At 60.5% G+C, this 10,946-nt stretch overlaps 1 protein-coding gene across 2 annotated transcripts; it reads right to left on the reverse strand.

The window, feature by feature from the left end:
* Nucleotides 1–1,466: 1,466 nt before the first annotated feature.
* DIRAS1 (DIRAS family GTPase 1) lies at nucleotides 1,467–9,342 on the reverse strand. 2 transcript variants are annotated; one of them, XM_044377964.3, is made up of 2 exons: nucleotides 9,180–9,342; nucleotides 1,467–4,721 (listed from the first exon to the last, which is right to left on the reverse strand). In XM_044377964.3, exon 2 carries the CDS (start codon nucleotides 4,651–4,653, stop codon nucleotides 4,057–4,059), a length of 597 nt encoding a protein of 198 aa, XP_044233899.1. In that variant the 5' UTR covers nucleotides 4,654–4,721; nucleotides 9,180–9,342; the 3' UTR covers nucleotides 1,467–4,056. The 2 variants fall into 2 exon arrangements, with proteins under 2 accessions (XP_044233899.1, XP_026336817.1); XM_026481032.3 differs by lacking the exon at nucleotides 9,180–9,342 and adding an exon at nucleotides 7,413–7,494.
* Nucleotides 9,343–10,946: the final 1,604 nt, after the last annotated feature.

A 10,946-nucleotide genomic window follows, 5' to 3' on the forward strand; every position in this document is an offset into this window, starting at 1 on the left:
CCCTGCAGGAACCTCCCCACTCATCCCCTGCAGTACACAGAGAGAACCAGGAGCCTGGGGGCCAGCATCTCACTCCTCAGCCCACATCTCCACAAAGGAATTGTTACCTAAACAAGGGTCAAAAACTGGTGGCCCCCAGGTGGGATGTGGCCCCAAAATCCTTTAAAAATGTAAGTTCATTGCTAACATTTAAAAATAAGGACATTTCACCAAAAAAGAAATCTAGATTTCCAGGCCCTCTTGAAAAATCAGAAGGTCTGGCCATTCCTGGGCTGTTTGGGGGAAGTGGCTGAGCATGCTTCACCCAAGGACATTGCCGTCATGTGGCCCCAAAGACAGAGCAGGACCAGGACTGCGGTGAGGCCAGAAAGGCACTCTTCTCAAATCCCAGACCTAAAGGGGTACCAATACAAAACAAAACAAAACACAGAAAACCTTGCTATCAAGATAAATACTGTGTTAATGCAATATTTTAAAAATTCAAAACAAATGCAGAAAGAATCCAGGATGAACAAAACACCAAAATGTGACAGTAAAACAAGATCCGATGGCACATTCGTGCCAACCACCTCCCTTGCTCCTTCCAGGCCCTGTCAGATCCCATCTTTATTTAAAATACTGGTATTTTGGGGTTCCCAGGGTGGCTCAGTCAGTGAAGCATCTGCCTTCGGCTCAGGTCATGATCTCAGGGTCCTGGGATCTAGTCCCACGTCGGGCTCCCTGCTCAGCTCGGAGCCTGCTTCTCTCTCTCCCTCTCCTTCTGCGATCTCTCTCTCAAATAAATAAATAAAATCTTGAAATATATATATTTATATATATACAAATTTATATTTATAGTATAAATTTATAATACACATGTAAATAATTTAATTTATATTATATATATATGTATCTTATATATTGGTATTTTTTTCACCATGGTTTCCTTTGCACTAAGTATTGCTTTAAAATATGTGTCTTGAGGGCTGAGTTTTTGGTGTTCCCCACTTAAGTTTTGTGCTCCTGGTGAGTGCCTCACTCTCCTCACCCTTATTCTGCCCCTGCTTTCAAACTCTGCCCCAAGCCAACATTCAGCAGATAGGGAAGCTGAGGCCCTACAGTTTCCTCCTCATGTAAAAGAGGCTCATAGCACCTGCCATTCCCTGCATCTGGAGTAAGGGCTCCAGCAGGGCCCGTGGGGTCTCTTGTGGGGAAGCCACCTGGAGAAGTGCTGAACTGTCTTTGTCACAAATGTTCACTCTTCCCATAGCACCTTTCTTTGTCTCCTTCCCTCACCCCAACCCATCTCCCCCATCCCCCACCTCCTCCCCATTCCCCACCTCCATCCCTCACCTCCTCCCCATCCCTCACCCCCATCCCTCACCTCCTCCCCATCCCTCACCCCCATCCCTCACCTCCCATCCTTCATGTTTATCTTTTGCAGGTGGTGGACTGCCCTCCCTGACGCCAAAGAAAGGGCACTGATGGGGAATGCAGGATCCACTTCTTTATTGCAGGAAGACTATTTCTAGAGCAAATGCTACACAGACCCCACAATGTGGGGGGCGGGGGGCACCCACATGCAGGGGGAGGAGGGGCAGGGGTGGAATCACAGCAAGCATGGCCTGGCATGGTCCCCAGAACCAGGGATGCCCAGGCAGGATGGGCCAGCAGCTGGGGCAGGTCAGGCCCCTCCTGCTCCAGAACCCCTTTCTCCCCAGGGGACCATGGCCTGGGGCAGGGAAAGGCCTGGAGGTGGGCAGGGCCCCAGGGAGATTGTGCTATCAGGGTGTGTCCCTGAGAAAGGGCTGCAGACCCCTGCCCAGCAAGGCCGGGAAACGCTCCCGGGGTGGGGAAGGGAGCAACACCAGCTGCTGGTGGGCCCTGGACCCGCCGCAGGATAAAGGGGCTCAGCTGTGCTCCGGCAGGATGCTACCACCTTTTCCAAGGGCCTGTCCATGTGCCAGGCGGTGACACACACGCTTGCACACACACACTCCCTCCCTCTCTACACAGCGTGCCCAGTAAACATTTGCGGAGTCCCATGAACACAGACAAGACCAAACACATGGCTACCAGGATGGACACAAACAGTCCGTCTTACCTACAAACAGTCCCCGTGGGGTCACATGACCATACCTCGACATGGCCTTTCTCATGCACGTGCACACAGGTCAGTCCCAACGCGCATAGGAACACGCCAGCACACACGTGCAGCTCCGTCACCCCCGGGAAGCCCGACTCTGCGAGCAACCCCAGGAGAGACCCACGTGCCAAGGAGCCACAGGGGGCTGACGTCCAGGGAGCAACAGAGCCCCTCGGGCCTGTGACTGCGGAAAACTTAACGCCGCTGACAGCCGCGTGAGCTTGGGAACAGATGGGTCCCCTTTCGATGAGACGGCAGCCAGCCCGCACTCTGCTCGCAGCCTTGCGAGGTCCCGAGTGGAAGTCTCAGGCAAGCCGTGCCCAGGCTCCTGACCCCCAGGAACACAGATGACAAACATGTCCAGTTTCTGGTGGCTGGCTTTGTGGTCATTTGTGAGGCACCAACAGCTGACCGCTACATAGCCGAGAGCCACCTCGCTATGAAGTCACAGGCTCGGCGTTCCTCAGACAGAACCAACAGGTTTACGCTGCGGTCCTATGAATCACGTCACCCACTCCCCAAAATACAACACTTACAGTCACACTTACGCTGGTACGAAGGTTCCCATCGACACAAATCGCCAGTCCTGTCGACGACCACACTGCCCACCCTACGTCCAGCCTACACCATTACTACACGGAGACCGTGACGGAGACTTACCACCCAAATGACAGGCACACACGCACACGTGCACGCACGGACCCATGCTCAGACCCAAGCCGTCTGCCTGTGCGCACCAAGTTACACAAATACGCCATCCGCGCTCTCCCCCCCAGGCCTACAGCTCACCTCCATGCTCGTCAGACACAGCCCCGCAGGGTCCCGTGGGTGTGCAGGTAGCCGCACACTCTCGGAAAGCGCTCAGAACCTCATGGTGGCAGAAGCACCCTGACTCCAGGAAACACACCTTCCTGGGCAGAGCCCCCTTCTCTGGGGCACAGTTGGCGGGAGGCAGTGGGCTGGGTAGAGCTCTGCCTCGATTCCCCTCAGATCCTGCTGGTGCTGGGTCCAGCTGCCTGTCCCTGGATGGGGCCCCAGGTACCCCCTCCCCAGCACCCCATGTGCCCCTGCCTGAGGCTTGGTGGTGACAGGCTGTGCCAATCTGTGGGGGCCGTGTCTGGGAATGCACCCCATATTCACGCTGGACGGTCCCCTTGAGTTGTGCTGTGGCCATGAGCCAGTCCTAGGCCTCCCCTGCCTGCACCCTGGGCCTCACCCCAGGCGGGACGAGGAGTGGAATTCCAGGCTGGCAGGGGGCTGCTGCTGGCTCTGTGGTTATTGCCTGGTGGCCTGAGACCCATCCCGCAAGCCTCCCCCCCACCCCGAGGCTGTGGGGACAGGGGTGAGGATCGATCTGGGACCTGGGGTGGGGGCACAGGACAGAGGTCATGAAGGACAGAGCAGGGGCAGTGTGTGGTAAACACCAAAGAGGGGAAAACAAACTCTGAGGTCCATGTGCGTTTCAGCTCCCCCTCCCCAGCAGGGTCACAGTGATCTGATGGGGGAGACACAGGTCTGGCTAGGGCACCCAAGGGAAAGAGACAGAGACAGGCAGAGACAGGGAAGACCTGGCGTCCTCGGTCCCAGTGGGGACAGGCAGCTTCCCCATTTTCTCATGTGCGGATCCAGGGGGCCACCTCCAGCACTTGGCTTTGGGGGGTGCAGACAGGCCTGGGGGGGGAGGGCGGGAGGCAGAGCCATGCGGCAGAGCCAGGTTGGAGCCCCAGACCTGCCGCGGGCTCACCGGGGCCTCGGTTTCCCCTGCAGAGGTGTTGGGTGAAGGAAGAGAAGTGGAAGAGATGAGAAGGAGAGAGAAGAAGGTGGGGAGGAGGGCAGGGAGGACCGGAGGGCCGGGAGCAGAGGACCGGAGGAGGAGGGGGAGCGGGGGCGTTGGGAGAGGCATGGGCCGGCTGGTGGCGGGCGTTCTGGGCTCACATGAGGAGGCATTTGCCCTTGACGCGGTCTGTCCTCTTCTGTTTGCTGGAGCGCTTGCCGTCGATGTTCAGGCTCATGTTCCGGCGTGTCTCCAGCGTGAGCAGCTCCTGGAAAAGCTCCTTGACGTTGTAGTTCATCTTGGCCGACGTCTCCATGAAGGCGCACTTCCACTCCTGGGCCACGGCCTGGGCCTCGCGGGTGTCCACCTCCCGCTGCGTCTCGTCGCACTTGTTGCCCACCAGCATGACGGGGATGTCCTCGACGCTGCCCTTGATCTGCACGATGAGCTTGTAGATGGGCCCCAGCTCCTCCAGCGACTGCTTGCTGGTGATGGAGTAGACCAGGATGAAGGCGTGGCCCTTGGAGATGGACAGCCGCTGCATGGCCGGGAACTGGTGGCTGCCGGTCGTGTCGGTGATCTGCAGCGTGCACACGCTCTTGTCGCAGCTGATCACCTGCCGGTAGGTGTCCTCGATGGTGGGGATGTAGGTGTCCCGGAAGGTGCCCTTCACGAAGCGCAGCACCAGCGAGCTCTTGCCCACGCCGCCCGCCCCGAACACCACCACTCGGTAGTCGTTGCTCTGCTCAGGCATCTTCCTCGCAGGGGCTGGGGGTCGGGGCCGGGAGGGCTCGTGCCAGCTGCTGGAACCCCAGACCGACCCTGCACAGAGAGGAGTGTCAGGCACCAGAGGCCACAGGCAGGAGGGATGGCTCTGGGCCCCTGGGGGTGAGGTGATGGTACGAGGGGCAGCTTCTCCTCGGAGAAGGCATCTCTCCTGCGTCCCGGGAAGGCCCTCTGGTTGGTTTGGCTGACTTCGCAATTCCGCCCTGCATGCAGGCTTGGAGCCAGCCCCCTCTGCTTGCTTCCCTGCCCCGACACATTCTGGGGCCCAAGCTCGCTCCCAGAGGACCCTGGCTGGAAGACGTGCAAAGATGCCCATGTGCAGGGCACTAATTCCTTTCCTCACCTGCATGCTCCCCTCCCAGGCTGCACTGGCTTCTCCTTCGCTTCCCAGGGTGGCCATGGGCTCTCGGAAGCCAGCGGACCTGGCTCTGTGACCTAGGCAAGCTGCGTTGCTACCCCGAGCCTCAGTTTCCTCCTCTGTGAAATGGTGCCTCTCTCCAGCACCCCCAGGCTTCCTGCTCTTCCCTCAGCCCAGAGGCTCTTGAACCTCGTGGAGGCCACGTGGTCGGGCATCTTTAGCCTGCCTGTCCTCTTGGGCCCGGAGGTGACAAACCTGGTGGCCCAGGGAACTGGCACCATAAAGCTCCTCTCCTCTCTCATCCCATAGGTGCAATCCTGAGGCTGGAGATCCGAGAGCCACAATTTGCAAATCATGGCACCAATTCCTGACAGCGGCCCAGGTCAGAGGTGAGAAAACAAGAACTGGACCCAGTGAGAAAGGTCCCCACTTCCTGCATTCTGCCTCCAGACGAGTCTGGCCTGCTGTGGCCTCTGGTTCAAGGTCTGCTGTTTCTGGAGGAACAGATCTTCCTAAAAGGGCATCCTCCTAGCCTCTCTCTCTGCACTTGTACTCAGAGAGGTCCAGTGTCCTTGCGAGGTCACACAGCACAGCAATTCCTGAAATGCTGTGGGTGGGGGAAGAGGCCTGGGCTGGGGGTGGGACAGCAGAAGAGTTGTCCCCAGCATCTGTGTCCTTACTTAGGGAAAGCAGGACACCGTTTCCCTTTCTCCTTCCCAGCGGTCTCTGAGGGCCCCTCCGTACGGAGGTAGGTCCACAGTGGGAGGAAGGAGACACAAGGTTGCGCCTGGACCAAGTTACCTCCCTCAGCTGTGTGTGGGCTGTAAGGCTAGGTGGTGTGAAGCTGGCGGTGAGGCCCCGGGGTCCCCGAGCCTTGGTTTTGTCACAGTGCCTGCTGAGACAAGCAATGTGGAAGCTGGATAAAGCCCAGGCCAGGCTCCTGGAACCGGGGGTCCTCGGTAAAGATGCACGATCGTGATTACCAATCACAAGGGCTCAGGGTGTAAAGCACTCAGCTGCCCATGCGTTGTAGAGGCAGGTTCCGAAGGATCAAAAGTACCAGGTTTGCCAAAAACAGGACAATCAAAGTAAGAGCAGACACATGCCCCGCTTCCGTGCGAGGCACACTGTACGTGCTTACCAGTCCTAACTCCTCGTAGACACCAGGCATGTTGGGGACATGCATGGCAGTTCTCAGCATTGGGAGGAAGCTGGGGGGGGGGGGCCGGCGAGGGGAGCCAGCCAGCTCTGCAGGCACTGCCCTTCCCCAGGTGGGCACCCGGAGAAGGGGGCACATGAGAGCGCAGCCAGGCACCACCATAGCTGGCTGGGGACCCAGACCACCCTTGCCCTGCTCTGGGTCCAGACCCCCTGGCAGGACTCCAGGCCCATCAGCAGCAGGACGACCTCCAGGAGGGGACCTTCTGGGGCCCGAGTCCCTGGAGTAGGAGCCCCCATTCACTAACCCCCAAGTCCATGCCAGGCACCTACCTGGTGCCGTTCGAATCCCACCCTCACTTCCTGTGGGGTGGGGGTAGGGGGTTGTAGGCACTGAGGCTCAGAGGGGGGAGGCCCTGGCTCAAGGTCACAGAGCAGGGAGGCAGCAGAGCAGAGTAGGATTTGAATTGGGCCCTGGTTGGCTACACAGCGCAGGGTCCTCCTGTGCAAGGGAGCCCTCCCTGACGCTCCCGGGGGCCAGGTGAGCAGGCCTTGACCTGGGGGAGGGCACAGGACACACACACACACACACACACACACACACACACACACACACTGCTTAACCAAATGGGGGAGGGGTCGACCTAGGGACTGCCTGACTAATGACGGGGGCCTGAGGGAGGGGAGGCACACTCAGGGGTCCAGCCCACGGCTCCGCTTGGCCACCGAAGGCTCTCAGTGGTGGGGGAAGGGCCCGACCAAGGGAGGGGCTCCTGGGTGAGGGGCTTGGCTCAGCCGAGGGTCAGGAGGCTGAGCGGGTGCTCGGCGGGAAGACGGGCCCAGGGCCCGCCTGGCCCCTCACGAAGGGGGCTCTGACCGAGCAGGACCGACCCACCCAGAGAGGGGGATGCGGCGGGCCTGGGGGAGGGGCTGGCTTGGCGGAGGGGCGCGCGGCAAGTACCGCGGGGGCGGGAGGGAGCCCAGGGGGAGCTGTCCAAGGTGGGCGCCCCGAGGGCGGCGCGGCCGGGGCTCCACGGACTGGGGAGGGGTCCGGGCGGGGGCGGGGGGCCACCGGGAACAGGAGGGCCCGGCCCCGCGGCCGCAAGGGTGGGGCTCGGACAAAGGAGGGGCGCGCGGGGAGAGGGCCCCGCGGGCCTCGCGGGTGGGGTGCGGCGGGGCCGGGCGCCCCGGCCCCCGCCCCGGCCGCCTACCTGGGCGCTCGTCCTGCGGCGCCGCCGCGGCTGCTTGCTGGCCGGCTCGTGTCCGCTCGGGCGCCGCCGCCCCCCGCGCGCCCGCCGCCCGCCCGCCGGAGCCGCCGCCGCCGCCGCCGCGCCCGCGCCGGTCCCCGCCCGTCCCCGCCCGCCGGGCGCCGCGCTCCGCCCCTCCCCGGGGACCCGCGCCCGGCCAAGGTCACCGCCGCCCGGACCCCCGCCCCGCGCACACGCACTCCTGCCAGCGCCCCTGGGAGTCGCCAGGCCGGGGGCGGGGGAGGGGGCGCGATGGGGTGGGATCTGCCTGTCTCTTTGGGAGCCCCGCGCCCCAGGGTCACCCTGGAGCCAGGGGCTGGGCAAGAGCGGGGCAGCGTCGCGTCACCCGGGAGCCAAGGGAAGGGGCTGTTGGCGGAACTGCATCTTAGGGCCCCGGCGTTGGTGGGGTGTGCTGGGGCTTTGCTGGGATGAAGACATGATGAACGGATAAAGGGATGTATGAGAGAGCAACGGTGGCCCAGGGGGCTCCCAGGCAAGGGGAGTGTGCCTGGAGACCCCTCCCCCATCCTAGGGGCTTTGCCCTGCCAGGGGTAGGAGAGGGGTGCCAGAAGGGAAGTGAGGACAGCACTAGGTCTGCGTTCGTGCCCCTAAGGGCAACCCACCCAGGGGGAGAGGACAGTGATAAGTCTGGGAGACCATTTGAAGTGGGGGTGTGCAAAGGGGACTGGGGGGCTGTGTTTGTGGGTTTTGGTAGGAAAATATCTATCTTCCTCAAATAGGAGTTGTCTCTGAGAATAGATGTTTGCGTTTCAGCAGTCCCTGGTTGTTTGAAGTCTCTGTGTGCCCACATTTAAGGCAACAAGATACCATCGCTCTCTCCCTCCTGAAGGACTAGAAGGGAGGCAGAGGCTCATCTCAGAGGAGACTGGACTTTTGGGTGCACCAACCGGACGAGGGGTGGGCATAAGGCAGTCCTAGGCTCCCCAAAACCTGTTGGAATAAGATGCCCCTTGATAGGGAGGCTGACACTCAGGTCCCACAAGAAGGGATTTCTGGGGTCAGAGCAATCGGAGGGGGAGCAGTCTGGTGGATGGTGAGCTCCGCATCATGAGTGTGTGAGCAGAGGCTCAGATGGAGCCTTCAGGCCCCTCTGGCTCTTAGCTTCTTGACTCTCATTGACGCACCATCTCTCTGCTCTGACTGAGGTCGATGCTTCCTCCTCCCGTGGAAACACAGGCACTGCTCCCATGGAGGCTGGGCCCCTGAGCTTAGTCCTGCTTTCAGGGCTTGGAGGTCCCCATTTCTCCCTGATCCAGCCCCTCCACTTCACCCACAGGCCTCTCCCACCTAGGCGGTCCCACCTGCCTCCTTCCTAGTCTCCCAGAATCACCTCTCCAGCCCTCCTTCCCGCATGGGCATCCAGTGCCCAGCTTCCAACATCGGCCTCCCAAACCCTAATGCTGCATATGGCTCCCTTCGCCTCCAGGTCAAATCCAGCTTCTCATCTGAGTCTCCTGCTGGTCCCTGTGGGCTGCTTGGAACTATTCCCTGGGCACATGTCCCTCCTGCCCTGTCCTGTTGTTGGCCCTGTGGGGGCACCTCAGAGGATGATCTGGCCCCAGCCCCTCATCTCGGGGTGCCCTCAACCAGAGATGGAGACCGCTCGATCGACAGACAGAGAATAACTTCTGGTTTGGGTTGCCATGTCCCAGCCAAGCGCCCCTCTGAGCCTGTGTCCCCATCTGTGAATGAAGATCACTGCTGTCTCACCTTTCAGGGGTGCAGGGAGCAATCAGGATGACGTTCATCTTCGAGGGGCTGCCCGGTACATAGGCGCCCTGAGGTGACAGCCCCTCTCCCTCCCATTCCAATGGCCTGCCTGCCTTGGTCTCCTGAGTGACCAGCCTGCACTTGGGCCAGGCCTCCAGCCTCTGGCCAGCTCTCTGGCTCCTCCGGGCGCCTGCCCAGGCCAGGCCAGGCTGACTCATGCGTAGGAGCGTGGGCACAGGCAGCAGCTCCGCTCTGCGGCTGCTATTTATAGCTCCCAGGCCAGGCTCTTGGCCTTGTGAGCCTGGGGAGGACAGGCCTGAGTCCCCTCTGTGCTCTCCCAGGGCATGGGGGCCCAAGCCCCCATTGGAGCACCCCAAACTAGGATAGCAGTGACCCTTGCCTTTAGCTGCCTGGGAGAGCCCTGGCTTATGTGAGCAGGGCTGGGAAGAAGCTGGCTGGGGCTGGAACTCGGGTCCATTGGGCTCTGAAGCCACAACCCAGCCTTCTTGCTATCCCTGGCTGGTTGTCCCTGTTGTGCAGATATTCTGGAGGACAACTGTTCACCCGCAAAGTCCCAACTCCTCACCTGGCCTGGCCACCCATGGGACTTCTCCCTGCCTCAAAGCTCTGGGACAGGGGGGCCACATTGGCCTTGCTTATCCCCACCCCACCCCACTGGGGGCAGTGCTGCAGGGGGAGGAAGGTGGCTGGGTTGCATTCTCTGCTCTCTCTCTGTGCTCCCAGGATTAATGCAATTATGCGGGCAAAGCAGAGGCCGAGGGTCATGGTCTCTAGCAGATGCAGTTTGGTTTTTTGTTTGTTTTTAAGTTTGGCGTCAAGATTCGAAAATAAGAAAATCATTTGTCAAAATCCGGTTTGCCTTGGAAAATGAATAGGCTGGCACTCCCAAGCCTGAATTCTGCCGGTCAGCCTCTCCAGGAGTGGGACCCCAGCCCCGGGTGAAAGACGCCAGTTCTTCGAAGCCATCTGCTTCGAAGAAGGCAGCCTGGGGTTCCTCCCAAAATACAAGCTGCTGCTCTAATCCTCTTGAGGAGAGGTGGGACTGAAGTCTTCGCCACAGGCAGGACAAAGCCCTACGATGCTTGGGTATTTTTACAGACCGCCAGGGCAGCTGTGGGCAGTCAGGAAAACAAAGGAGCACGACTCACGGCCTTTGCACAGACTGTCCCCCTCCCCCGCACAGCCCCACTGGAAGAGCTCTTTGCCCATCTTCCTGGGACTCCGGTGTGGCCCCCAGGGACGTCCTCCCTGACCAAGTTGCTAAAAGCATGTGCATTTTCCTTGTCTCTCTCCCTTCACTTTGCTTTTTCTGTCTTCAGAGAATTTGTTGGCTTGCTGATGCTGCATTTCACATTGATACGTCATCTGTCTCTGTCACCAGGCGAGCTCCATGCATCCCAGGGCAGTGGGCCTCCCCCTTGGGTGACTCTGGGGTATTTGTTGGGAGATATTCATGGCGGCCATGACTGGGGTGCTCCTGGCATCACATGGGGGGGCCAGGGATGCTGGTCACCACCCCCCCCCACACACACACAGGGCCCAGGACAGTCTGGTCTCAGCAGTGCTGGGAGAGAGACCCAGAGTTGGGCAATGGATCTCAAATGTGTCCCCAGACCAGCAGCATCAGCACCACTTGGGGGCCGGGTGGCAATGCGGATCCTGCAGCCCCGCCCCCAGCCAGAATGCGGCTCTACAGTGCCGGGATGGAGACCCTGTTCTAGCTTGTCAGCCGGAGTGGCTGGGCCT

This window comes from Ursus arctos, unplaced genomic scaffold (genome assembly GCF_023065955.2).
Source record: "Ursus arctos isolate Adak ecotype North America unplaced genomic scaffold, UrsArc2.0 scaffold_14, whole genome shotgun sequence".
In the NCBI taxonomy this organism is placed as follows: Eukaryota; Metazoa; Chordata; class Mammalia; order Carnivora; family Ursidae; genus Ursus; species Ursus arctos.